The following is a 27814-nucleotide window of genomic DNA, read 5'->3' on the forward strand; positions in this document are numbered from 1 at the left end:
TTGAACTTTTATGTTCACTAATTCTCTGTTTGAGAGAGCGGGTGGTTTTACCGACATAACAGAGCCCACATGGACATTTAATAATGTATATAACATGGGTGGTGGAACACGTAATAATGTCATTTATTTGGAACCTTTTTCCTGTGTGTGGGTGGCAGAAATATTCACACTTAATCATATTGTTGCACTGTTCGCATCCTCTGCATTTATAGCTACCATTTGGTAGAGGGCGTAAAAGTGCTTGGCTAATTTTCTTAAGTGGCTGGCAGTTGGCATGAACCAATTTATCGCGTAAATTGCGACCTCTCCTATACACAATACGTGGTGGATATTTAAATTCAGCCGGCAAAGCTGGGTCCGATGATAAAATATGCCAGTGTTTCTTGACCACCTCTCCCACTTTTCGCGAATTCAAAGTATATGTAGTTGTGAACATTACGGAATGTTCTGTAGCTTTAGCGGGTCTTTTTTGTAGCAGTTCATCTCGTGTTTTTTCCAATGCCAAGTTATGAGCTTCATCCACACATTGTGACGAATAGCCTCTTTTTAGAAACCTCATGCGCATCTCCGCTGCTTTTTCTAGATAATCATCTGTGGAGTGGCATATACGGCGCAGTCTAAAAAATTGGCTTCTTGGAAGTCCTCTTTTTAATGGCTCAGGGTGGAAGCTGTCACCCTGTAATAGAGTATTTCTGTCCGTTTCTTTTCTATATAAACTTGTAAACAAGGTTCCATTTGATTTCTCAATCCACATATCGAGATAATGAACACGTTTAGTGTCACGTTCAATAGTGAATTTGAGATTGGGGTCAATGTCGTTGAGTAGTGCCATAAAATCTGACAGTTCTTCTTCAGTTCCTACCCATATACAAAAAATGTCATCAATATATCGATACCACTTAAGGACTTTATTCAAAAATGGATTCTCGTTTTCATTATTAACAAAACGTTCTTCAAAAAGACCCATATAGAGGTTGGCATAGCTCGGAGCAAATGTAGAGCCCATCGATGTTCCATTCGTTTGGAGATAGTATTCATCATCAAACCTGAAATAGTTGTACGTCAAGACATATTCAGCCAACTCTAGAATGAAGTTTGTTGGTGGATATTCATTAGTATCTCTGTCTCCCAAATAGTGTGCTAGTGCTGCCAGCCCCCCCACATGGGGAATGCTGGTATAAAGACTCTCGACATCTAATGTGACCAAAATACAGTCTTCTTTTAAACCCGTTATTGGTGAGATCTTGTTTATGAAGTCTATAGAGTCCTTTACATATGATGGCAATGATTGCACATGAGATTTAATAAAAGAGTCTACAAAGTTTGACAATGGCTCTAGCATTGAGCCTATTCCTGCAACCACTGGTCTGCCTGGATAGTTGCCTTGTTGTGTTTTAGGTTTGTGTAATTTCGGTAAAATGTATAGGCATGGACGTATGGCACATTTGCAACAGAGATATTCATATTCAGGTTTTGAGATAAGGTGGTTTAATAGGGCTTGCTCCAAATTAGAGCAAATATCCCTTTGGAACACCTGTGTGGGATCAACACTCAGTTTTCTATAGAAACGTTCATTGCTGAGTTGTCTCTGAATTTCTTCTTTATATTTGTCATAGTCTAAAACAACCACAGCACCACCCTTGTCTGCAGGTTTTATAACCAAAGATGAATCTTTCATTAATTCTTTGAGTGCCAGTTCTTCTGTTCTCGTGAGATTCTTCTGAATATGTTTTGTTTGTCTTGTATATACTGACATGGCTTCTTGTTCGACTAACCTACAATAGGTATTAATCGAGGAGTTGTTAACCATAGGACAGAATTTGCTTTTGGGCTTAAAATGGGTGCCAGTTCCTTGATGTGTTTCTAGGCCCGAATCAGTGTTTTGCGAAAACACATGCTTAAGTTTAATCTTGCGAAAGAATTTAAACAGATCTACTTTCGTATCGAATGGTTTATCTGTACATGTAGGTACAAAAGAGAGGCCCTTAAATAAGAATTTAAATATCCACCACGTATTGTGTATAGGAGAGGTCGCAATTTACGCGATAAATTGGTTCATGCCAACTGCCAGCCACTTAAGAAAATTAGCCAAGCACTTTTACGCCCTCTACCAAATGGTAGCTATAAATGCAGAGGATGCGCACAGTGCAACAATATGATTAAGTGTGAATATTTCTGCCACCCACACACAGGAAAAAGGTTCCAAATAAATGACATTATTACGTGTTCCACCACCCATGTTATATACATTATTAAATGTCCATGTGGGCTCTGTTATGTCGGTAAAACCACCCGCTCTCTCAAACAGAGAATTAGTGAACATAAAAGTTCAATCAGGAGAAACGACAGGGATTATCCAGTCGCTGTACATTTCAATGACATGAAGCATGACATTTCCACCTTTAGATTTTGTGGCATAGAGAAAGTTAAGATATCAGACAGGGGAGGTGATATTAATAATACTCTGAGTAAAAGAGAATGTTTTTGGATTTTCACCCTCCAGACATTGTTTCCAAAAGGACTTAATGATGAAATGCCTTTGTATGTTATGCTGTGAATTGGAACATGAAATGTGTGTCTCTTGTAGATTATTCTGACGGTTTTCATATGATGTACCCAATGACTAATGAACTTGCTATGTCCTCATTGAGATTATACAGAAGTGTTCAATACGCCTTATTTATACACTTTTGTAATATTTATGAATTGCACATTGTTATATTTGGTAGCACTTATTTATTTTCCTTTGCCTCCAACCCCCTTCGATGTGTAGAACGGATGTGGGTGGAGCCAGGTCTACATAAGGGTGCAACTTTCAAAAAATCCCAAAAGCTCTGACGAAGGCCGTGTGGCCGATACGTAAGCTTATTAAATATCGGTGATACTATCAAGAGCAGTGTGCGGTTTCCTTTTCCTTCATCTTGTTCAATTGATGCCATGCACCTGCAAATAAGATTGCTCAGATGTGCGAGTGCCTTTTTGGAAATGTAGTAAAGTAAAAGTTTCCATAAATAGTAAAGTACAGATACCCCCCCCAAAACTACTTAAGTAGTCCTTTAAAGTATTGTTTACTTAAGTACCTTATACCACTGGGTCAATGTGATGACATTCTGATAAATTCTCATTCACAGACCACCAACCAAGGCTTCAGTATCAACGTCCCCCATAAGTTTAACATCCACAACTTTAAGGCTCCCACCTTCTGTGACCACTGTGGTTCTCTACTGTGGGGCCTTGTCAGACAGGGTCTACACTGCAAGAGTAAGATTCTTTCTCTCATTTCTTATATTCTTGCTCTCTCGCTCTCTCAGATGTTTATAGGCAGGTATTCCATTTTCATGGCTTATTAACCTGTACTTCCTGTCTGTTGTGTGTCTGTCCTCTGCAGTCTGTAAGATGAATGTACACATCCGCTGTAAGGGCAACGTAGCACCCAGCTGTGGGGTCAACAGTGTGGAGCTGGCCAACAAGCTGGCAGAGATGGGCCTGCAGGCTGGGGGGCTCTCCAAACGCAACTCACTGGTACGCTAACTAGATGAAAAGAGAGAGCGGGAGAGGAAGAGATAGCGTGCCAAGTTAACCCACACATACAAACCACAGGAGGTTGGTGGCACCTTAATTGGGGAGGACAGGCTCGTGGTAATGGCTGGACCGGTATAAGTGGAATGGTATTAAACAAATGGTTTCAATGTGTTTGATGCCATTCCATTTGCTCCGTTCCAGACATTATTATGAGCCGGTATCCCCTCAGCAGCCTCAACTGATACACACACGTACGTAGATACATACACATACAGTTTATATACACTAATGTTGGAGTCATTAAAACTCGTTTTTCAACCACTCCACAAATTTCTTGTAACAAACTATAGTTTTGGCAAGTCGGTTAGGACATCTACTTTGTGTATGACACAAGTAATTTTTCCAACAATTGTTTACAGACAGATTATTTCACTTATAATTCACTGTATCACAATTCCAGTGGGTCAGAAGTTTACATACACTAAGTTGACTGTGCGTTTTAAACAGCTTGGAAAATTCCAGAAAATGATGTCATGGCTTTAGAAGCTTCTGATAGGCGAATTGACATCACTTGAGTCAATTGGAGGTTTACCTGTGGATGTATTTCAAGGCCTACCTTCAAACTCACTGCTTCTACACCTGTATTGCTTGCTGTTAGGGGTTTTAGGCTGGGTTTCTGTACAGCACTTTGAGATATCAGCTGATGTACGAAGGGCTATATAAATACATTTGATTTGATCATGTTGTGGGGGTGCTTTGCTGCAAGAGGGTCTGGTGCACTTCACAAAATAGATGGCATCATGAGGGAGGAAAAGTATGTGGATATATTGAAGCAACATCTCAAGACATCAGTCAGGAAGTTAAAGCTTGGTCGCAAATGGGTCTTCCAAATGGACAATGACCCCAAGCATACTTCCAAAGTTGTGGCAAAATGGCTTAAGGACATCAAAGTCAAGGTATTGGAGTGGCCATCACAAAGCCCTGACCTCAATCCTATAGAAAATTTGTGGGCAGAACTGAAAAAGCGTGTGCGAGCATGGAGGCTTACAAACCTGACTCAGTTACACCAGCTCTGACAGGAGGAATGGGCCAAAATTCACCCAACTTATTTTGGGAAGCTTGTGGAAGGCTACCCAAAACGTTTGACCCAAGTTAAACAATTTAAAGGCAATGCTACCAAATACTAATTGAGTGTATGTAAACTTCTGACCCACTGGGATTGTGATGAAAGAAAGAAAGAAAGAAAAGTTGAAATAAATCATTCTCTCTACTATTATTCTGACATTTCACATTCATAAAATAAAGTGGTGATCCTAACTGACCTAAGACAGGAAATTTTTACTAGGATTAAATGTCAGGAATTGTGTGAAAAACTGAGTTTTTAAATGTATTTGGCTATGGTGTATGTAAACTTCTGACTTCAACTGTACATACATTTCATACATACTCTGTTGTCCCCCAGTCCCCTGGAGGGCAGGGCCAGGAGCGGGCCCTCAGTGTGAGGAGGGAGAGTGGAAACCCTCAGCAGCAGACCAGACGGCTAGGTATCTCTGACTTCACCTTCCTACAGGTGTTGGGCAAGGGCAGCTTCGGCAAGGTGAGACAATAGTGATACACTATAGAGCGATACCACAAGGGACTGTGTGAGGGTTTGGAGTTGGGTAATTAACGTGTGTGTGGTTTATTCTTATTTCAGGTGATGCTGGCTCGGTTGAACAGCAGTGAGCGGGTGTTCGCAGTTAAGGTGCTGAAGAAGGACATAATTCTGCAGGATGATGATGTTGAGTGCACTATGACAGAGAAGAGAGTGCTGTCACTAGCTGGCTGCCACCCCTACCTCACTCAGCTCTACTGTTGCTTTCAGACACTGGTGAGACACGCACACATTCTTACATTTACAGTTGACTGCAGTCACACAATATATATATTTGCTGTAATGCCTGGCAGCAGGCCCTAACGTTATCTGAGTGTGAGAGGTTAAATTGAGTGTGACGCAGGAAGCACAGTGTGAATGGCCATCTGGATGCCAGAGCTATTCTACCACCCAGAGCCTGCTCTGCTTTAGTTGCTTGAACCCTGGCTGGTCTACTTCAATGTGGATGACAATCGAGCAGTGTGGAGTGATGGGTTAACTCTGGCTCCTAGACACAGCTTACTATGTATACCTCAGCTGCCCCCAGACCACACTCTATCTTCACTCCATAGTTCTCTGTCTTCTTTGAGTGGGAGTTACAGTACTTCATATCTTAACAATGCAAATTGTAGCTGTACCTCATCTCTCACAGAGCCTCTCTACACCATTCATATCCATGACTAATCCAGTTGGGTTACTTGTCAATATCTTACCAATGACATCAAGTTAATCTAAGACATGCTCAGTAGATAAACACAGGAAGGGCTCTATAGTCTTTACCTACCTAGTGTGCTGCAGTTGAACAGAACACCTTGTGCTGGCTAGTCATGTCTGGTACATTTATGGCCCATACAGTACTGCACTACATGTTCCACAGCGAAGTGTTTTTTCCTGCTCCCATATTCTGGAACATATGTGTGCCTAACCTGTAATGAGAAATTATTTATGTATTTGCACAGTGTACACTGCTTAAAATGGAGCTGGAGAAGAAGGCAGATGTTTTACGTGCCCCCAACCGATTGTGTTTTTTTGTTTGTTTATTTGCGTTGTTTGTAACTTAATTTTTTTACTTATTTTGTATATAATGTTGCCGCTACCGTCTCTTATGACCGAAAATAACTTCTGGACATCAGGACTGCGATTACTCACCACGGACTGGCAGAATCCTTTTTTTCCTTTAACGAGTCTGATGAGCCCGACGCGAACGATATACTGCTTTCTCGGGAACAGGCTCAGATCCCTGTGATTTGCGTGAAGAGGAGGCGAAGAAAAAGGGGCCGGAGGGTGGGCTGCCTTCTGAGAATTCGTAGGCGATCGAATAAACGCCCACTTCCTTCCATTATGCTAGCAAACGTGCAATCTTTGGACAATAAAATAGATGACCTACGCGGAAGATTAAACTACCAACGGGACATTCAAAACTGTAATATCTTATGCTTCACGTAGTCGTGGCTGAACGACGACACTCAACATACAGCTGGCTGGTTATACGCTACACTGGCAGGACAGAACAGCGGCGTCTGGTAAGACAAGGGGCGGCGGACTATGTATTTTTGTAAATAACAGCTGGTGCACGATATCTAAGGAAGTCTCGAGCTATTCCTCGCCTGAGGTAGAGTATCTCATGATAAGCTTTAGACCACACTATCTACCTAGAGAGTTTTCATCTGTATTTTTCATAGCAGTTTACATACCACCACAGTCAGAGGCTGGCACTAAGACAGAAATGAATGAGCTGTATTCTGCCATAAGCAAACAAGAAAACGCTCACCCAGAGGCAGCGCTCCTAGTAGCCAGGGACTTAAATGCAGGGAAACTTAAATTCGTTTTACCAAATTTCTATCAGCATGTTAAATGTGCAACCAGAGGGGGAAAAAAACTGGACCACCTTTACTCTACACACAGAAGCATACAAAGCTCTCCCTTGCCCTCCATTTGGCAAATCTGACCATAATTCTATTCTTCTCATTCCTGCTTACAAGAAAAAATTTAAGCAGGAAGCTGCACTGACTAGATCAATAAAAAAGTGGTCAGATGAAGCAGATGCTAAGGAAAAGCAAAAAACATTGAGGAGTGCACCAGTCACTGGCTTCATCAATAAGTGCATTGATGACGTCGTCCCCACAGTGACCGTACGTACATACCCCAACCAGAAGCCATGGATTACAGGCAACATCCGCACTGAGCTAAAGGCTAGAGCTGCCGCTTTCAAGGAGCGGGACTCTAAACCGGAAGCTTATAAGAAATCCCGCTATGCCTTCCGAAGAACCATCAAACAGGCAAAGCATCAATAAAGGACAAAGATCAAATCATACTACACCGGCTCTGACGCTCGTCGGATGTGACAGGGCTTGCAAACCATTACGGACTACAAAGGGAAGCACAGCCGAGAGCTGCCCAGTGACACGAGCCGACCAGACGAGCTAAACTACTTCTATGCTCGCTTCGTCGCAAATAACACTGAAACATGCATGAGAGCACCAGCTGTTCCGGAAGACTGTGTGATCACGCTCTCCGCAGCCGATATGAGTAAGACTTTTAAACAGGTCAACATTCACAAGGCCGCAGGGCCAGACAGATTACCAGGACGTGTACTGCGAGCATGCGCTGACCAACTGGCAAGTGTCTTCACTGACATTTTATTTTATTTATTTATTATTATTTATTTTTTTGAAAACTCTGTTTATTAAGTTTTACACACACATACAAGACAACACAAAGCAATATAAATAATATACTCAACTAGAAAAAATACAAATAATATATATTTTTTTAAATTGCTTTAAAGATACCATATTTTAGACAAGTTAAACACACCAGGCAGAAGGCTACAAAGGTTAAAGGGCAATCTATAGTACAGGGACAGAGCAAACATCTCACCATTGTTCCTGTAAACAGTCAAGGGATAGGGGTGGAGAAATGCAACCACTCACAGACAGTCATGGCCACAGACCGACCATCCACTGGACCAAAAATAAAAAGTTTACAATGCTTTAAAATAAAAAATGAATAATAATAATTTTATGTAGGCGTGAACAAAATTTTAAAATAAAAATAACTGGGAAAAACAAGCTCACATTTTAGTCTCTGCCCGGGAAAGATGAACAAGGCATCCGCAGGTCACGATCAATAAGCACATCAACCTCAATATGCCCCCCCGCCCCAGAAAAAAACACAAAGAAATGCTCATCCAACCCCTGGTCATCCAACCACAGGGGGGTCAAATACAGACTTATTTTGGTTTTAATAGGAATGCCATCAGAGGATGGACTGTTTAAAGTAAGACCGGAATGGAGCCCAAGCCTCATTAAACAGTTTGGGGTTCCCATGTGAATTGAATAAAAAAAAATCTAGTTTCAGAGAGCACAACACATCTCTCACCCAATATTTATAAGATTGGGGAGCTGCCATCTTCCAGTTCTGTAGTATTAGCCGTCTAGCTAAGAGTTGTATAAGCAACAGTGTCCGACTGGATTCTTGATTGGGGGGTACCTATGGGCAGTACTCCAAAAAGGGCTGTAAGGGGAGACGGATCTATAACAGTGTCATATACAGTGGGGAGAACAAGTATTTGATACACTGCCGATTTTTTTGCAGGTTTTCCTACTTACAAAGCATGTAGAGGTCTGTAATTTTTTATCATAGGTACACTTCAACTGTGAGAGACGGAATCTAAAACAAAAATCCAGAAAATCACATTGTATGATTTTTAAGTAATTAATTAGCATTTTATTTTTAAACTGCATTGGCGGTTAGGGGCTCTTAAGTAATCATTTCACTGTAAGATGTATTCGGCGCATGTTACTAATAAAATGTTATTTGATTTGTATTTTCCCATTGGTATCAGGGAGTAGTGGCTCTGCAGTGACAGCCACATGCATCTGCTATATGGGCTCGTGAAATTAAATGTTATTGGTCACATACACATGGTTAGCAGATGTTAATGTGAGTGTAGCGAAATGCTTGTGCTATCTAACAAGTAATCTAACAATTACCCAACAACTACCTAATACACACAAATCTAAAGGGGTGAATGAGAATATGTACATATACATTTATGGATGAGCGATGGCCGAGCGGCATAGGCAAGGTGCAATAGATGGTATAAAATACAGTATATACATATGATATGAGTAATGTAAGATATGTAAACATCATTAAAGTGGCATTGTTTAAAGTGACTAATGATCCATTTATTAAAGTTGCCAGTGATTGGGTCTCAATGTAGGCAGCAGCCTCTCTGAGTTAGATTACTGTATAGCAGTCTGATGCTCTTGAGATAGAAGCTGTTTTTCAGTCGTTCAGTCGCTCAGTCCCAACTTTGACGCACCTGTACTGACCTCGACTTCTGGATGGTAGCGGTGTAAACAGGCAGCGGCCCGGGTGGTTATTGTCCTTGATGATCTTTTTGGCCTTCCTGTGACATCGGGTGCTGTAGGTGTCATGGAGGGCAGGTAGTTTGCCCCCGGTGATGCGTTGTGCAGACCGCACCGCCCTCTGGAGAGCCTGGGCGGTGCAGTTGCCGTACCAGGCAGTGATACAGCACGACAGGATGCTCTCAATTGTGCATCAGTAAAAGTTTGTCCCCACCCTCTGGAGAGCCTTGCGGTTGAAGGCAGTGCAGTTGCCGTACCAGGCTGTGATACAGCCCGACAGGATGCTCTCGATTGTCACCCAAAACCCTGACAAACCTTTACAGATGCACAAGACAAATTTCTTCAGCCTCCTGAGGTCCACCCACATTATCTGTGTGGGTGGACCATTTCAGTTTGTCCGTGATGTGTACAACGAGGAACTTAAAACTTTCCACCTTCTCCACTGCTGTCCCTTCGATGTGGATAGGGGGGTGCTCCTTCTGCTGTTTCCTGAAGTCCACGATCATCTCCTTTGTTTTGTTGAGTGAGAGGTTGTTTTCCTGAAACCAACCTCCGAGTGCCCTCACCTCCTCCCTGTAGGTTGTCTCGTCGTTGTTGGTAATCAAGCACACTACTGTTGTCTGCAAACTTGATGATTGAGTTGAAGGCGTGAATGGCCACGCAGTCGTGGGTGAACAGGGAGTAAGGGAGGGGGCTGAGCATGCACCCTTGTGGGGCCCCAGTGTTGAGGATCAGCAAAGTGGAGATGTTGTTTCCTACCTTCACCACCTGGGGTCGGCCCGTCAAAGTCCAGGACCCAATTTCACAGGGCGGGATTGAGCCCCAGGGCCTCCTGCTTGATGATGAGCTTCGAGGGTTCTATGGGGTTGAATGCTGAGCTGTAGTCAATGGACAGCATTCTTACTTGGGTATTCCTCTTGTCCAGATGGGATAGGGCAGTGTGATGGCGATCGTATCGTCTGTGGACCTGTTGGGGCGGTATGCAAACTGAAGTGGGTCTAGGATGGCCGGTAAGGTGGAAGTGATGTCAATCAAAGCACTTCATGATGACAGAAGTGAGTGCTACGGGGCGATAGTAATTTAGTTCAGTTGTCTTTGCCTTCTTGGGTACAGGAACAAAGGGTGGCCATCTTGAAGCATGTGGGGACAGCAGACTGGGATAGAGAGCGACTGAATATGTACGTAAACACACCAGCCTGCTGGTCTGCGCATGCTCTGAGGACACGGCTAGGGATGCCGTCTGGGCCAGCAGCCTTGCGAGGGTTAACACGTTTAAATGTTTTGCTCACGTCGGCCACGGAGAAGGAGAGGGGGGGTTCAGTCCTTGTTATCGGTCTGCAACAGTGGCACTGTATTATCCTCAATGCGGGCAAAGAAGGGGTTTAGTCTGGAAGCGTGACGTTGGTGTCTGGGACGTGGCTGGTTTTCTTTTTGTAGTCTGTGATTTCCTGTAGACCCTGCCACATACGTCTCGTGTCTGAGCCGTTGAATTGCGACTCCACTTTGTCCCTCTACCGGCATTTCGCTTGTTTTATTGCCTTGCGGAGGGACTACACTGTTTATATTCAGCGATGTTCCCAGACCTCTTTCCATGGTTAAATGCAATGGTTCGCGCTTTCAGTTTGCCGCGAATGCCGCCATCCATCCATGGTTTCTGGTTAGGGTAGGTTTTAATAGTCACAGTGGGTACAACATCGCCAATGCACTTCCTTATATACTCACTCACCGAGTCAGCGTATAGATCGGTGTTGTTCTCTGAGGCTGACCGAAACATATCCCAGTTTGTCTCTGTCGGTGCGATGCATGGAGAAGCCCGGTGGCTGAACCGATTCCGACAACATATCCCGAGAGAGCCATGTTTCCGTGAAACAGAGAATGTTACAATCTCTGATGTCTCTCTGGAAGGCAACCCTTGCTCGAATTTCGTCTACCTTGTTGTCAAGAGACTGGACATTGGTGAGTAGTATACTCTGGAGCTGGGGGGGATGTGCACGCCTGACCAAGAGGCCGCTGCATCTATCTCTTCTGAGGCGCCGTTGTTTTGGTTCGGCTTCTGGGATTAGATCCATTGTCCTGGGTGCTGGTCCAAACAGAGGACCCGCTTCGGGTATATCCTATTCCTGGTCGTAAGTAAGTTGATGTCGCTCTTATATCCAATAGTTCTTCCCGGCTGTATGTAATAAACGTAAGTTTTCCTGGGATAACAATGTAAGAAATAATACATTAAAATACTAAATACTGCATAGTTTCCTAAGGACTCGAAGCGAGGCGACCATCTCTGTCGGCGCCATTTTGTATAGTAGAGTAATAGACAAGAGTTTGACGTCACTTCCTCCTTGACATAAGGAACTTGGTATGTCCTCAAACATGTAGAGCTGTTGTGGAGAAAGTTGGGATTCGTTGTTGTGTATGTACGAAAGGAACCATTGTCCCTGTGTTGCAGGACCGCCTGTTCTTTGTGATGGAGTTTGTCAACGGGGGCGACCTCATGTTCCACATCCAGAAGTCCAGGAAGTTTGAGGAGGGCCGGGCTTGCTTCTACACTGCCGAGATCACCTCTGCACTCATGTTCCTGCACAGCAAGGGCATCATCTACAGGTCCAATACACACACACACACACAATCACATGCTCTTATATAGAGACAGCTAACCTTTTCATTGAAGTGATGCCAAAGTGGCAGGTGACTGGTTCTTATCCATCTAGATTAGTGTGTGTGTGGTCTTTTAATAGTCTTTTTACAGGGTTGTTGTCCACTTACCGTGATGGCCAACACAACGGTCTCTCTGCCAAACCTCATGTTGATAAAGGTGGCAGAAGCATGTGAGCGGCTACGCTAAATGTCGAGTTTATATTTAGATAGCCCTCCATGTCAGCGCCACATTGTATGACTGCTAGATTGATGTGACGAGCTAACGTCTTTTCCTGGAAATACCCTAACCCTAGTACACCAGGTCTTTTCCTGGAAATACCCTAACCCTAGTACACCAGGTCTTTTCCTGGAAATACCCTAACCCTAGTACACCAGGTCTTTTCCTGGAAATACCCTAACCCTAGTACACCAGGTCTTTTCCTGGAAATACCCTAACCCTAGTACACCAGGTCTTTTCCTGGAAATACCCTAACCCTAGTACACCAGGTCTTTTCCTGGAAATACCCTAACCCTAGTACACCAGGTCTTGCTCTATAACAGTACTAAAGACCTTGTGCTGACTTCTCAACATATGGTCCCAGATGTAGCTCAAGTGTATTATGTAACCTAATCACCTTCTTGTCTTAACTACTGTATCTCTTCCTCGGCTCTTTCACCTCGAGGTAAAGGGCTCATTATCAGCCTATCAGGGGCAATAAAATGGAGCAACAAAAATATTTTGCAAAAGTGCTTTAACCTCGATTTTAGACCATTAATATTATCTTAAATCAAAGACCAGAGCTAATAGTACCCAATGTCAAAATGTTACAGACCACACGGTCCCCTCCTTGACTAGTCCTTAATCTCTTCAGGTTTGCTTACTGTGCTGTTAGTCACTTACATATTTGAAGTCCAGAACCACACAGAAATGAACTAACCACTAATATGTAAATGGTTTGGGTTAGTAAGTCAGTAAGTCACCAACTACTCCCTCTACTAGTACTTCCCGCTCCCTGTATTATAGGGAAGCACTTGGTTCCTGTCTCTATGGCTGCAGCTGTTTCCCAATCACCAGTTGGAGATGTGATTCACAGCAGATCAAGTCAGCATGCGGCAGACGTTCAGAATGCACTGAGATGTTTCCAGCAAGGCAGTTTGACCCCAAGGTCATGAACACACTGTGACTATGACCTACATCTCATAGACAAAGGTCTAATGTCTCTAATATCTACACTAGATTCACTGCCCAGCCGTGCCTCTCACAGGAAGTGATGAAGAGGAATTAGGTGGATGAGGTAGAGACTGAGGTTGGAGTAGAGAGCAAAACAAAAACTGAGATAAACCAGAGGACAGGAAGCAGGCAGGGTTTGTGATTAAGTGGAGGGTAATTCTCATAGTAAAACGGTGTCATTGGACTCGAGCCTGAAAACCCCACTACCCACTGGTCACAAACTGTTTGAATCAACGTTGTTTCAACCTCATTTGTCAATGTATTGTGACATGGAATCTATGTGGAAAATACATTGGATTTGAAAAAGTAATCAACTGTTTTGAGGGTTAAATTTCAACCACAGGATTATGTCATCATTGTAACCAATTTCCAACATAAACAAACCTGGAATGAAATATGTTGAATTTGAAACATCAGATCTTCAACTTTATATCCACTATATCCCATCACCTACTGGAGAGTTGATCTACACCTATTCATTTGGTCTCCCATCCAGGGTTTTAACCAGGCCCAGCTTAGCTTTTATATTTATCACTGACTACTACCAATGTGCTATTGTTAGAATTATTATTGAGAGCTCTTAATAACTAAATATATTCACTGCTATCAAAGTCATTCCAAAACGGAGGTTTAACAGAGCAAATTGAAATGTAACCATAAGTCATATCATCAATATGTAGGCCTATATAGTATTTGCAAAGTCATCACCAGCTATTGTTTCCATTCAACCCAGGGTTCAACAAAAAATAGACAATACATATAGGCCTAGGGTTTCAAGCTTTGGTTGATTTCAAATGTAATCTTAAAGTTATTAATTAGGACTAAATCAAGTCATACTTTTATTTAAACTGAATTTAAAATTTGAATTGATTTAGTTCTGTTCATTAACTTGTTTGAGATGGCGACGTAAATCCAACATATCAATTATTAATTTGTAGACAAACTGGATCTAGAATTTTTTGGTTGTCAACGCAACCAAATATCAACATTTTGAAGGGGATAGTTTCATCAGTACCATTGACTTGGCCTGGCTTTAATTCCAGTTTGTCTACAAATTAATAATTGATATGTTGGATTCACGTCTCCATCTCAACCAAGAATCAAAGTTAAAGAATATGACTAAATCACACTTTATTTAAAGTGTATTTAAAGATTGATTTGATTTAGTCCTATTCTTTAACTTAGATTTTTGTTTGAGATGGAGATGTGAATCCAACACATCAATTATTAACTCGAAGATTACATTTCAAATATACCAAAGCTTGAAACCCTAGGTCTATATGTACAGTTGAAGTCGGAAGTTTACATACACTTAGGTTGGAGTCATTAAAATTAGTTTTTCAAAAAAAACTATAGTTTTGGCAAGTCGGTTAGGAAATCTACTTTGTGCATGACACAAGTAATTTTTCCAGCAATTGTTTACAGACAGATTATTTCACTTATAATTCACTGTATCACAATTCCAGTAGGTCAGAAGTTTACATACACTAAGTTGACTGTGCCTTTAAACAGCTTGGAAAATTCCAGAAAATTATGTCATGTCTTTAGAAGCTTCTGATAGGCTAATTGACATCATTTGATTAAATTGGAGGTGTACTTGTGGATGTACTTCAAGGCCTACCTTCAAACGCAGTGCCTCTTTGCTTGACATCATGGGAAGAAAATCTAAAGAAATCAGCCAAGACCTCAGGAAAAACATTGTAGACCTCCACAAGTCTGGTTCATCATTGGGAGCAATTTCCAAACGCCTGAAGGTACCATGTTCATCTGTACAAACAACAGTACGGAAGTATAAACACCATGGGACCATGCAGCCGTCAAACTGCTCAGGAAGGAGACGTGTTCTGTCTCCTAGAGATGAACGTACTTTGGCGTGAAAAGTGCGAATCAATCCCAGAACAACAGCAAAGGACATTGTGAAGATGCTGGAGGAAACAGGTACAAAAGTACCTATATCCACAGTTAACCAAGTCCTATATTGACATAACCTGAAAGGCCACTCGACAAAGAAGAAGCCACTGCTCCAAAACCTCCATAAAAAAGCCAGACTACGGTTTGCAACTGCACATGGGGACAAATATCATACTTTTAGGAGAAATGTCCTCTGGTCTGATGAAACAAATATAGAACTGTTTGGCCATAATTATCATCATTATGTTAGGAGGAAAAAGGGGGAGGCTTGCATGCCGAAGAACACCATCCCAACCGTGAAGCACGGGGGTGGCAGCATCATGTTGTGGGGGTGCTTTGCTGCAGGAGGGACTGGTGCACTTCACAAAATAGATAACATCATGAGAAGGAAAATTATGTGGATATATTGAAGCAACATCTCAAGACATCAGTCAGGAAGTTAAAGCTTGGTCGCAAATGGGTCTTCCAAATGGACAATGACCCCAAGCATACTTCCAAAGTTGTGGCAAAATGGCTTAAGGACATCAAAGTCAAGGTATTGGAGTGACCATCACAAAGCCCTGACCTCAATCCTATAGAAAATTTGTGTGCAGAACTGAAAAAGCGTGTGCGAGCAAGGAGGCCTACAAAACCTGACTCAGTTACACCAGCTCTGTCAGGAGGAATGGGCCAAAATTCACCCAACTTATTGTGGGAAGCTTGTGGAAGGCTACTCGAAACGTTATACAATTTAAAGGCAATGCTACCAAATACTAATTGAGTGTATGTAAACTTCTGACCCACTGGGAATGTGATGAAAGAAATAAAAGGTGAAATAAATCCTAATAATCTACTATTATTCTGACATTTCACATTCTTCAAATAAAGTGGTGATCCTAATTGACCTAGGACAGGGAATTGTTACGAGGATTAAATGTCAGGAATTGTTAAAGGTCTACACTCGTGGCCAAAAGTTGAGAATGACACAAATATTAATTTTCACAAAGTCTGCAGCCTCCGTTTGTTTGATGGCAATTTGCATATACTCCAGAATGTTATGAAGAGTGATCAGATGAATTGCAATTAATTGCAAAGTCCCTATTTGCCATGCAAATGAACTGAATCCCAAAAACACATTTCCACCACATTTCAGCCCTGCCACAAAAGGACCAGCTGACATCATGTCAGTGATTCTCTCGTTAACACAGGTGTGAGTGTTGGCTGAAGATCACTCTGTCATGCTGATTGAGTTCGAATAATAGACTGGAAGCTTCAAAAGGAGGGTGGTCCTTGAAATCATTGGTCTTCCTCTGTCAACTATGGTTGACGTGCCGTCATCATTGCTTTGCACAAAAAGGGCTTCACAGGCAAGGATATTGCTGCCAGTAAGATTGCACCTACAGTGGGGAGAACAAGTATTTGATACACTGACGATTTTGCAGGTTTTCCTACTTACAAAGCATGTAGAGGTCTGTAATTTTTATCATAGGTACACTTCAACTGTGAGAGAAGGAATCTAAAACAAAAATCCAGAAAATCACATTGTATGATTTTTAAGTAATTAATTTGCATTTTATTGCATGACATAAGTATTTGATCACCTACCAACCAGTAAGAATTCCGGCTCTCACAGACCTGTTAGTTTTTCTTTAAGAAGCCCTCCTGTTCTCCACTCATTACCTGTATTAACTGCACCTGTTTGAACTCGTTACCTGTATAAAAGACACCTGTCCACACACTCAATCAAACAGTAATATCACATTTAGATCACAACTAAAACAAAAATCAGACATATTGTTTTTCTATTGTTATTGGGTTGTGCTTTTATTCTGAACAAAAATATAAATGCAACATGCAACAATTTCAATGATTTTTACTGAGTTACAGTTCATATGAGGAACTCAGTCAATTGAAACAAATTCATTAGAACCTAATCTATGTATTTCACATGACTGTTGGTCACAGATGCCTCAGGATCTCGTTATGATATTTTTGTGCATTAAAATTGCCCTCGATTTAAATGCAATTGTGTTCATTGTCTGTAGCTTATACCTACCCATACCATAACCCCGGCACTATGTTCACAACGTTGACATCAGCAAACCGCTCACCCACACTACGCCATACACGTGGTCTACGGTTGTGAGGCCCGTTGGATATACTGCCAAATTCTCAAAAATGACTTTGGAGGTGGTTTATGGTAGATAAATTAACATTTAATTTATCTGGCAACCGCACTGGTGGCTAATCCTGCAGTCAACATGCCAATTGCACATTTTACAAAGGTGCACCTGTGTAATGATCATGCTGTTTAATTGGCTTCTTAGAGTAATGGTGCCGACAGAGAGGGCTGCCTCACTTCTAGTCCTTAGGAAACTTTGCAGTATTTAAAAAATATATATATTCTCCTCGGTTGTTGTCACAGCCGTGTATAACCCCCCACAAGCAGATACCACAACGGCCCTCAAGGAACTTCACTGGACATTATGCAAACTAGAAACCATGTATCCTGAGGCTGCATTTATTGTAGTTTGGGTTTTTAACAAAGCAAATTTGAGAACAAGACTACCTAAATTCCATCAGCATATTGATTGTAGCACTCGCGCTGGAAAAACACTGGATCGCTGCTATTCTAACTTCCGCGATGCATACAAGGCCCTCCCCCGCCCTCATTTCGGCAAATCTGACCACGGCTCCATTTTGCTCCTCACTTCCTATAGGCAGAAACTCAAACAGGATGTACCCGTGCTAAGGACTATTCAACGCTGGTCTGACCAATCAGAATCCACGCTTCAAGTTTGTTTTGATCACGCGGACTGGTACATGTTCCGGGTAGCTTCAGAGAATAATATCGACGTATACACTGATTCGGTGAGTGAGTTTATAAGGAAGTGTGCAGGAGATGTTGTACCTACTGTGACTATTAAACATGGACAGGTGACTAGGAATATGGCCGAATACAAACAGTGTAGTTATTCCCTCCACGAGGCAATCAAACAAGCAAAATGTCAGTATAGAGACGAAGTGGAGTCACAATTCAAGGGCTCAGACACATATGTGGCAGGGTCTACAGACAATCACAGACTACAAAAGTAAAACCAGCCACGTCACGGACACCGACGTCTTGCTTCCAGACAAACTAAACACCTTCTTTGCCTGCTTTGAGGGCAATACAGTGCCACCGATCTGGCCCGCTACCAAGGACTGTGGGCTCTCCTTCTCCGTGGCCGACGTGAGTAAGACATTTGAACGTGTTAACCCTAGCAAGGCTGCCGGCCCAGACGGCATCCCTAGCCGCTTCCTCAGAGCATGCGCAGACCAGCTGGCTTGTGTGTTTATGGACATATTCAATCTCTCTCTATCCCAGTCTGCTGTCCCCACATGCTTCAAGATGGCCACCATTGTTCCTGTACCTAAGAAGGCAAAGGTAACTGAACTAAATTGCTATCGCCCCGTAGCACTCACTTCTGTCATAATGAAGTGCTTTGATTGACATGTCAAGGATCATATCACCTCCACCTTACCTGTCACCCTAGACCCACTTCAATTTGCCTACCGCCCCAATAGGTCCACAGACGATGCAATCGCCATCACACTGCCCTATCCCATCTGGACAAGAGGAATACCTTTGTAAGAATGCTGTTCATTGACTACAGCTCAGCATTCAACATCATAGTACCCTCCAAGCTCATCATTAAGCTTGAGGCCCTGGGTCAACCCCGCCCTGTGCAATTGGGTCCTGAGCTTCCTGACGGGCAGCCCCCAGGTGGTCAAGGTAGGAAACAACATCTCCACTTCGCTGATCCTCAACACTGGGGCCCCAAAAGTGTGTGTGCTCAGACCCCACCTGTACTCCTTGTTCACTCATGACTGTGTGGCCATGCACGCCTCCAACTCAATCATCAAGTTTGCAGACGACACAACAGTAGTAGGCTTGATTACCAACAACGACAAGACAGCCTACAGGGAGGAGGTGAGGGCACTCGGAGGGTGGTTTCAGGAAAACAACCTCTCACTCAATGTCAACAAAACAAAGGAGAACTTGGACTTCAGGAAACAGCAGAGGGAGTACCCCCGTATCCACATCAACGGGACAGCAGTGGAGAAGGTAGAAAGTTTTAAGTTCCTCGGTGTACATATCACCAACAAACTGAAATGGTCCACTCACACAGATAGTGTGGTGAAGGCGGCGCAACAGCGCCTTTTCAACCTCAGGAGGCCGAAGAAATTTGTCTTGCCACCTAAAACCCTCACAAACTTTTACTGATGCACAATTGAGAGCATCCAGTCGGGCTGTATCACTGCCTGGTACGGCAACTGCACCGCCAAGGCTCTCCAGAGGGTGGTGCGGTCTGCACAACGCATCACCGGGGGCAAACTACCTGCCCTCCAGGACACCTACAGCAACCGAAGTCACAGGAAGGCCAAAAAGATCATCAAGGACATCAACCACCCGAGCCACTGCCTGTTCACCCCGCTGTCATCCAGAAGGCGAGGTCAGTACAGGTGTATCAAAGCTGGGACCAATAAGCTGTTTTTCAATTTCTATCTCAAGGCCATCAGCCTGTTAAACAGCCATCACTAACACAGAGAGGCTGCTGCCTACATACAGACTTGAAATCATTGGCCACTTTAATAAATGGATCACTAGTCACTTTAATAACATATCTTGCATTACTCATCTCATATGTATAAACTGTATTTCATACCATCTGTTGCATCTATTGATTCTTCCCTATGTCATTGCTATTCATATATTTATGTATATATTCTTATCCCATTTTTTTACTTAGATTTGTGTGTATTTCTGTAGGTAGTTGTGAAATTGTTAGATTACATGGTAGATATTGCTGCACTGTTGGAACTAGAAGCACAAGCATTTCGCTACACTCGCAATAACATCTGCTATCCATGTGTATGTGACCAATAAAATGGTATTTTATTTGATATGCCACACCTGTCAGGTGGATGGATTATCTTGGCAAAGGAGACATTCTCACTAACAGGGATGTAAACAAATTTGTGCACAATATGAGAGAAATAAGCTTTTTGTGCGTATGGAACATTTCTGTGATCTTTTATTTCAGCTCATGAAACATGGGACCAACACTTTACATGTTGCATTTATATTTTTGTTAAGTACAGAATCACAAGCTTGATGTAGTAAATGTGTGCTAGGAGTATGGGACCAAATATTAAACTTTAGACTGCTTTATTTCTACAAATCTTCTTTTGCCCTGTGTTTGTTTTGCAGTGAGCCAGAGGCACCATGAGGAACTGAGTCAGTCACGTTTACAGTCAGTCAGGACAGGAAACACCAGATTAAACCAACCACACTATACTTCCATTAACGTGTGTCTGTGTGGCTTCACTCTATTTCTTTGTCTCTCCGTCCCTCTCACACATATACACACACGACCTACACATGAAGTCATTACCTCACCTTTACCTGCAGACTCAGCCATGCCCGTCTAACACCTTGGTGACACATCACTGCTGTGTCACCTGATCTCAGATTAGCGCTATTGGCTGGGTTAATCTGTCTCTCAGATAGCCAAGGCTCCAACGGCCTTAGTGGGGAGGAGGGGCCTCCAATAGAGATGGAGACCAGACAATTTATTGTCATGGGGGATGATTCATTATGAAGGAAATTACTAATGACTCTGCTCTGCTCCTACCTTATTGCTTCTCCTGATTTCAAAAATATTGCTTCTCCTCATTACAGTGCTAATTCAAAGACTCTAGACAAACTTCAAAGATACAAGAGCCCAATGCCAACACATTTTGTTAATGTCTGTGTTTGAAGTTCTCCACATTTTTTGGGGGACAGGTCAATATTGACACTGCAGCCCAGCCATTCCCCTTCTCATCCCCCTTCCCCATTAGGCTCTGTCGTATGACTGTGACACTCCTCTCTGCTGTCAGTCATTGGTCAGTGTCCTGGCCAACAGTAGCTCTCTGTTCAGTTCTCCTCTGTGTCTCCTGGTCCTACGGTTGGTCACTGTCTTCATGTGGTCTAACTCACCATAATCTCTCACCTCACAGACATATTTTAGCAACAACTCTCGAAGGGGTTAGACTAGGATAGTTTAGCAGTCACAAAATTAAATATAGCAGTATTTGCTGACTCACTGGTAATGGGGAACATACTGGAAATACTGAAGTAATAGTTGAATAGTTTCCCCCAAAAATTGATGTACAGATGTATGCGTTTAGGAGTCTACAGGTCTGGAGATGTCTGTAATGAGGTGTTATGTTTTCCAGGGATCTTAAACTGGACAATGTGCTCCTTGATAAGGATGGACACTGTAAACTGGCTGATTTTGGCATGTGCAAGGAGGGCATGTTTGAAGGTGTGGCCACGGGCACCTTCTGTGGGACTCCTGACTACATCGCCCCAGAGGTCAGTTTACCCCCCTCCGCTCATATACCCCTTCCTCTGCTCTAAGATTGCATTCTTTACACCAATGGGAATCATTAAGTATCGGTCTCCCATCGTTCTTTCGAAGGTCATTGGAGTTCCCATTATTTAGGAGCCAGCCCCACTACGTCACCCTACCACTCTGAATACCCAGTACTGTTAACACTGGTCCTCTAGTCCAGTCTCCCTGGTGGTTAGCAGCTAGGTAACACACCTGTGTTGGTTTGGCCACCTGAAACCATTTCAGTTCTGTCAGGAGAGCCCCATCTGCCTCTCACAGGCTCTGTTTGCCAACGCTCTTTAAGTCTCCACCACAAAATGCACCAAGAGAGGGGTCCTTGGTTACGAATTAGTGAGTTTATGAATGTGGAGTGTGCATGTGGTTGTACCTAAAGCATTTAGTCTGATGTTGATGAATGGCTTCATTGCCATCCCCAACACTCAGTCCTTAGTGTATCCCAGTGAAGAGCAGCTAAACCCAAGGAACTGTCTTGGCTCTGGAGTTCGGTGTTACATTTAGTAAAACTCCAGGTGATGTACTTTAGGTCTCTACTATGGTGTGTAATGTTGTTAAATGTCATGTGTTTTGGGTACCCAGATTCTTCAGGAGATGCTGTATGGGCCGTCTGTGGACTGGTGGGCTCTCGGGGTGCTGCTCTATGAGATGCTGTCTGGCCATGCCCCCTTCGAGGCAGAGAACGAGGACGACCTGTTTGAGTCCATCCTTAATGAGGAGATTATCTATGCATCCTGGCTGAGTGCTGATGCAGTCAATATCCTGAAAGCTGTAAGTCCATCCTAAAAACAAAAACAAATTAAGAGTCCATCCTTAATGCGGAGCTCATCTATCTGTCCTGAATGACCACAGTTAATCATGTCAATAACACTCAATGCTGTTCATGTTACAGAGGCCTTTATATTGTTTACATGAGAGAATATACAGTGGAGTCTGAAATGATTGACACACCTAAAGATTTGTATAAATAAAGTAGTCAAAAGTTTAGGATTTGGTCCCATATTCCTAGCACGCAATGACTACATCAAGTTTGGGACTGGACAAACCTGTTAGGGAGTCAAGCCCAGCCAATGAGAATTAGTTTTTCCCCACAAGGGCTTTATTACAGACAGAAATACTCCTCAGTTTCATCAGCTATCCGGGTGGCTGGTCTCAGACGATCCTGACGTTGGAGGCGGCTTATGGTAGAGAAATGAACATTCAATTCTCTGGGTACAGCTCTGGTGGATATTCCTACAGTCAGCATGCCAATTGCACGCTCCCTTAACTTCAGACATATGTGGCATTGTGTTGTGTGACAAAACTGCACATTTTAGAGTGGCCTTTTATTGTCCCCAGCACAAGGTGCACCTGTGTAATGATCATGCTGTTTAATCAGCTTCTTGATATGCCACACCTGTCAGGTGGATGGATTGTCTTGGCAAAAGAGAAATGCTCACTGACAGGGACGTAAACAAGTTTGTGTACAAAATTTGAGAAATAAGCTTTTTGTGCGTATGGAACATTTCTGTGATCTTTTATTTCAGCTCATTAAACATGAGACCAACACTTTACATGTTGCGTTTATATTTTTGTTCAGTATAGAATCACAAGCTTGATGTAGTCAATGTGTGCTAGGAATATGGGACCAAATACTTCACTTTAGACTACTTTAATTCTACAAATCTTTAGGGGTGTCAATACTTTTGACCCCTACCTTTTTGAAAAGAAAAAATATTACTTGTTAAACAAAATCTATTACTCTCAGCAATTGTATTAGTATGAATAAATAGAAAAAGCCCCCCTTTTTTTGTTGCATACAATATAGCTCAGATTTGAATTATTGTACACAGTCATTATTGCTCATGTTCATCAGGAAGGTTTCAATCATTTCGGGCCCCACTCTGTCAGAGTACATTTTGTCTCTGAATCAAAGGGCAAGAAAATCAATCTATGCACAGTTGTGTATTTAGAGCTTTGCGAGGAAAAAAATATAAGTCCAATTAGCCTACCACCAGCGGTTTGCAAAATAGAATATCAACATTATAGATCACCATGTAGAGAGAAGCAGTAGCAACACTTCCATGCAAACAGAACTGGCACCCAGACATCTGTTGCCACAAATGATCTCAGGGTTGAAAAATAATATAAGCTCTCAGATTGGAGAGAACATACAGGGCAGGGTTTTGGGGACGGATTTTGGTCAGCGGATCGGGGTGGATAATAAATAATCTGGGTCCTAGTGTATGACTGTAGTCTCACAGTGCTCCCTCTGTCTTACATAACTATATTAAGGCACAGTCCACTACCCCACCACTATAAATAACGCTGCCTCCTCCCCTCTGCTCCTCCGCCTCCCTCCTCTAGTGTTGTTATCCAAACATGCTTCAGGAAGCAGCAGATCCTTGGCCTCAGCCACTGATTTTGCTCCTAGCGACACATCATGTTATTTAAAGGCTAGCTCGTGTCATCATATCCAGAGGCTTTCAACAGTTGAGTGGATTTAACTCGCTGCTCTATTTATACTGAAAGCTGCTCGCTCACCAGGGTTCTACTTCCTGCAAGCAACGTCCCGTGTGTTTGAGCCCTGGGACTGGTTATTCAAACAGAGAGCGCACATTGTTTGACAGTTGAGATGCTGAGGTGAACATTATCCCATCTCATATTTGACTGGAACATAAGAGCGGGGTATATGTGCCTGTGTCCTATTTCTTTGCATGTCTCTTTATCTGATATAGTAGGCTTGTTGTCTGTCTGCAGAGTTTAGTTCTCAGGCCTGGCTGAGTGGATGGCACAGGCCCGGTGTAGCCAGTGGAAAATATGATAGACTCAAATAGAATTTCCCAATTTCCATTTTGTGGTCAGTTGAGGAGGAGGAAATTACATAGTTCATGATGGGACAGAGAGAAATGCACTGACTGACCAATTTCCTCTGCTCATCTACTCTTCTCTCCTGGCCTCGTCTTGTCTTCTTGTCTCTGCTTGTGTCTTCCTTTCTCTACATCAGCTCTACTTTCTCCTCTCCTCTCCTTGTGAACTGTTTTGTTATAAAAAACAAAACAGGAAGAAGAAATGCAATGGCTCTGGGGTGTTTAAGAGTGGCTTAGATTAAATCTCAGTTTAATTGTGGTCTGGTCTCAAAGCAAAGTGTATTGGTTGCGTACACAGATTTGTAGATGTGTACGCAATGCTTGTGTTTCTAGCTTCGGCAGTGCAGTAATAGCAAAAAATAATACACACATAATCCAGAAAAATAAATATATCAAGTTTTATATAGGATGAGCCGTGACTAGACTACAGTATATACATATAAAGTGGGTGAAACAGTATCTAAACATTATTGAAGTGACCAGTGTTCAGTTAATCTATATACATAGGGCAGCAGTCTCTGAGGTTCAGGGCAGGGTACTGGGCAGAGGCCAGCTAGTGGTGACTGTTTAACAGTTTGATGGCCTGAAGATATAAACTGTTTCTCAGTCTCTCGGTCCCATCTTTGATGCACCTGTACTGTCTCCGACTTCTAGATGGTAGCGGGGTGAACAGGCCGTGGCTCGGGTGGCTGAGGTCCTTGATGATTTTCTTGGCTTTCCTGTGACATTAGGTGCTACAGATGTCCTGAAGGGCAGGCAGTGTGCCACCGGTGATGCGTTGGGCTGACTGCACCACTCTCTGGAGAGCCCTACGGTTGCGGACGGTGGAATTGCCGTACCAGCCGGTGATGCAGCCTGACAGGATGCTCTCAATGGTGCATCTGTGGAAGTTCGTGAAGGTCGTAGGGGCCAAGCCAAATTTATTCAGCCTCCTGAGGTTGACGAGGCGCAGATGCATTTTCTTCACCATCCTGTCTGTGTGAATGGACCATTTTTCAGGTTGTCAGTGATGTGCACACCAAGGAACTTGAAGCACCACTCTGCCAGGGCTCTAATCTCCTCCCTGTAGGCTGTCTCATCGTTGTTGGTAATCAAGCCTACCACTGTTGGGTTGTGAGCAAACTTTATGATTTAGTTGGAGACGTGCGTGGCCAAGCAGTCATGGGTGAACAGGGAGTACCGGAGGGGGCTGAGCACACACCCTTGTGGGGCCGGTGTTGAGGATCAGTGTGGCAGAGGTGTTGTTGCCTACCTTTAGCACTTGGGGTCAACCCACCAGGACCCAGTTGCATGGGGAGGAGTTCAGACCCAGGGCCCTGAGCTTAGTTATGAGCTTGGAGGGCACTAATGGAGTTGAAAACTGAGCTGTAGTCGATGAACAACATTCTTACATACAGTACCAGTCAAAAGTTTGGACACACCTGCTCATTCCAGTGTTTTTCTTTATTTTTACTATTTTTGACATTGTAGAATAATAGTGAAGACATCAAAACTATGAAATACCACATATGGAATCATGTAGTAACCAAAAAAGTGTTAAACAAATCAAAATGTATTTTAGATTTTAGATTCTTCAAAGTAGCCACCCTTTGCCTTGATGGCAGCTTTGCATGCTCTTGGCATTCTCTCAACCAGCTTCATGGGGTAGTCAAATCAAATCAAATGTATTTATATAGCCCTTCGTACATCAGCTGATATCTCAAAGTGTTGTACAGAAACCCAGCCTAAAACCCCAAACAGCAAGCAATGCAGGTGTAGAAGCACGGTGGCTAGGAAAAACTCCCTAGAAAGGCCAAAACCTAGGAAGAAACCTAGAGAGGAACCAGACTATGAGGGGTGGCCAGTCCTCTTCTGGCTGTGCCGGGTGGAGATTATAACAGAACATGGCCAAGATGTTCAAATGTTCATAAATATGACCAGCATGGTCAAATAATAATAATCACAGTAGTTGTCGAGGGTGCAGCACCTCAGGAGTAAATGTCAGTTGGCTTTTCATAGCTGATCATTAAGAGTATCTCTACCGCTCCTGCGGTCTCTAGAGAGTTGAGAACAGCAGGTCTGGGACAGGTAGCACGTCCGGTGAACAGGTCAGGGTTCCATAGCCGCAGGCAGAACAGTTGAAACTGGAGCAGCAGCAACAATGCCAGGTGGACTGGGGACAGCAAGGAGTCATCATGTCAGGTCGTCCTGAGGCATGGTCCTAGGGCTCAGGTCCTCCGAGAGAGAGAAAGAAAGAGAGAATTAGAGAGAGCATACTTAAATTCACACAGGACACCGGATAAGACAGGACAAGTACTCCAGATATAACAAACTGACCCTAGCCCCCCGACACATAAACTAATGCAGCATAAATACTGGAGGCTGAGACAGGAGGGGTCAGGAGACACTGTGGCCCCATCCGATGATACCCCCGGACAGGGCCAAACAGGAAGGATATAACCCCACCCACTTTGCCAAGGCACAGCCCCCACACCACTAGAGGGATATCTTCAACCACTAACTTACCATCCTGAGACAAGGCCGAGTATAGCCCACCAAGATCTCCGCCACGGCACTACCCAAGGGGGGGCGCCAACCCAGACAGGAAGATCACGTCAGTGACTCAACCCACTCAAGTGACGGCATGGAAGAATACCAGTAAGCCAGTGACTCAGCCCCTGTAATAGGGTTAGAGGCAGAATCCCAGTGGAAAGAGGGGAACCGGCCAGGCAGAGACAGCAAGGGCGGTTCGTTGCTCCAGAGCCTTTCCGTTCACCTTCACACTCCTGGGCCAGACTACACTCAATCATAGGACCTACTGAAGAGATGAGTCTTCAATAAAGACTTAAAGGTTGAGACCGAGTCTGCGTCTCTCACATGGGTAGGCAGACCATTCCATAAAAATGGAGATCTATAGGAGAAAGCCCTGCCTCCAGCTGTTTGCTTAGAAATTCTAGGGACAATTAGGAGGCCTGCGTCTTGTGACCGTAGCGTACGTGTAGGTATGTACGGCAGGACCAACTCGGAAAGATAGGTAGGAGCAAGCCCATGTAACGCTTTGTAGGTTAACAGTAAAACCTTGAAATCAGCCCTTGCCTTAACAGGAAGCCAGTGTAGGGAGGCTAGCACTGGAGTAATATGATCAATTTTTTTTGGTTCTAGTCAGGATTCTAGCAGCCGTATTTAGCACTAACTGAAGTTTATTTAGTGCTTTATCTGGGTAGCCGGAAAGAAGAGCATTGCAGTAGTCTAACCTAGAAGCAACA

The 27814-nt window shown here is 43.3% G+C and overlaps 1 protein-coding gene across 5 annotated transcripts in view; it reads left to right on the top strand.

Moving 5' to 3' along the window:
• Positions 1 to 27814, top strand: part of prkcha (protein kinase C, eta, a) — a 55403-nt gene that overhangs the window by 21262 nt on the left and 6327 nt on the right. For all 5 annotated transcript variants that reach the window (XM_071327719.1, XM_071327720.1, XM_071327721.1 and 2 more), the window contains 7 exons: positions 3132 to 3261; positions 3389 to 3522; positions 4985 to 5119; positions 5219 to 5392; positions 11975 to 12129; positions 21548 to 21686; positions 22303 to 22491. In XM_071327719.1, coding sequence (XP_071183820.1) covers positions 3132 to 3261; positions 3389 to 3522; positions 4985 to 5119; positions 5219 to 5392; positions 11975 to 12129; positions 21548 to 21686; positions 22303 to 22491 — 1056 coding nt within the window. The remainder of the gene's footprint in view (positions 1 to 3131; positions 3262 to 3388; positions 3523 to 4984; positions 5120 to 5218; positions 5393 to 11974; positions 12130 to 21547; positions 21687 to 22302; positions 22492 to 27814) is intronic.

The sequence above is a fragment of the Salvelinus alpinus genome, chromosome 9 (genome assembly GCF_045679555.1).
Source record: "Salvelinus alpinus chromosome 9, SLU_Salpinus.1, whole genome shotgun sequence".
Taxonomy (NCBI): Eukaryota; Metazoa; Chordata; class Actinopteri; order Salmoniformes; family Salmonidae; genus Salvelinus; species Salvelinus alpinus.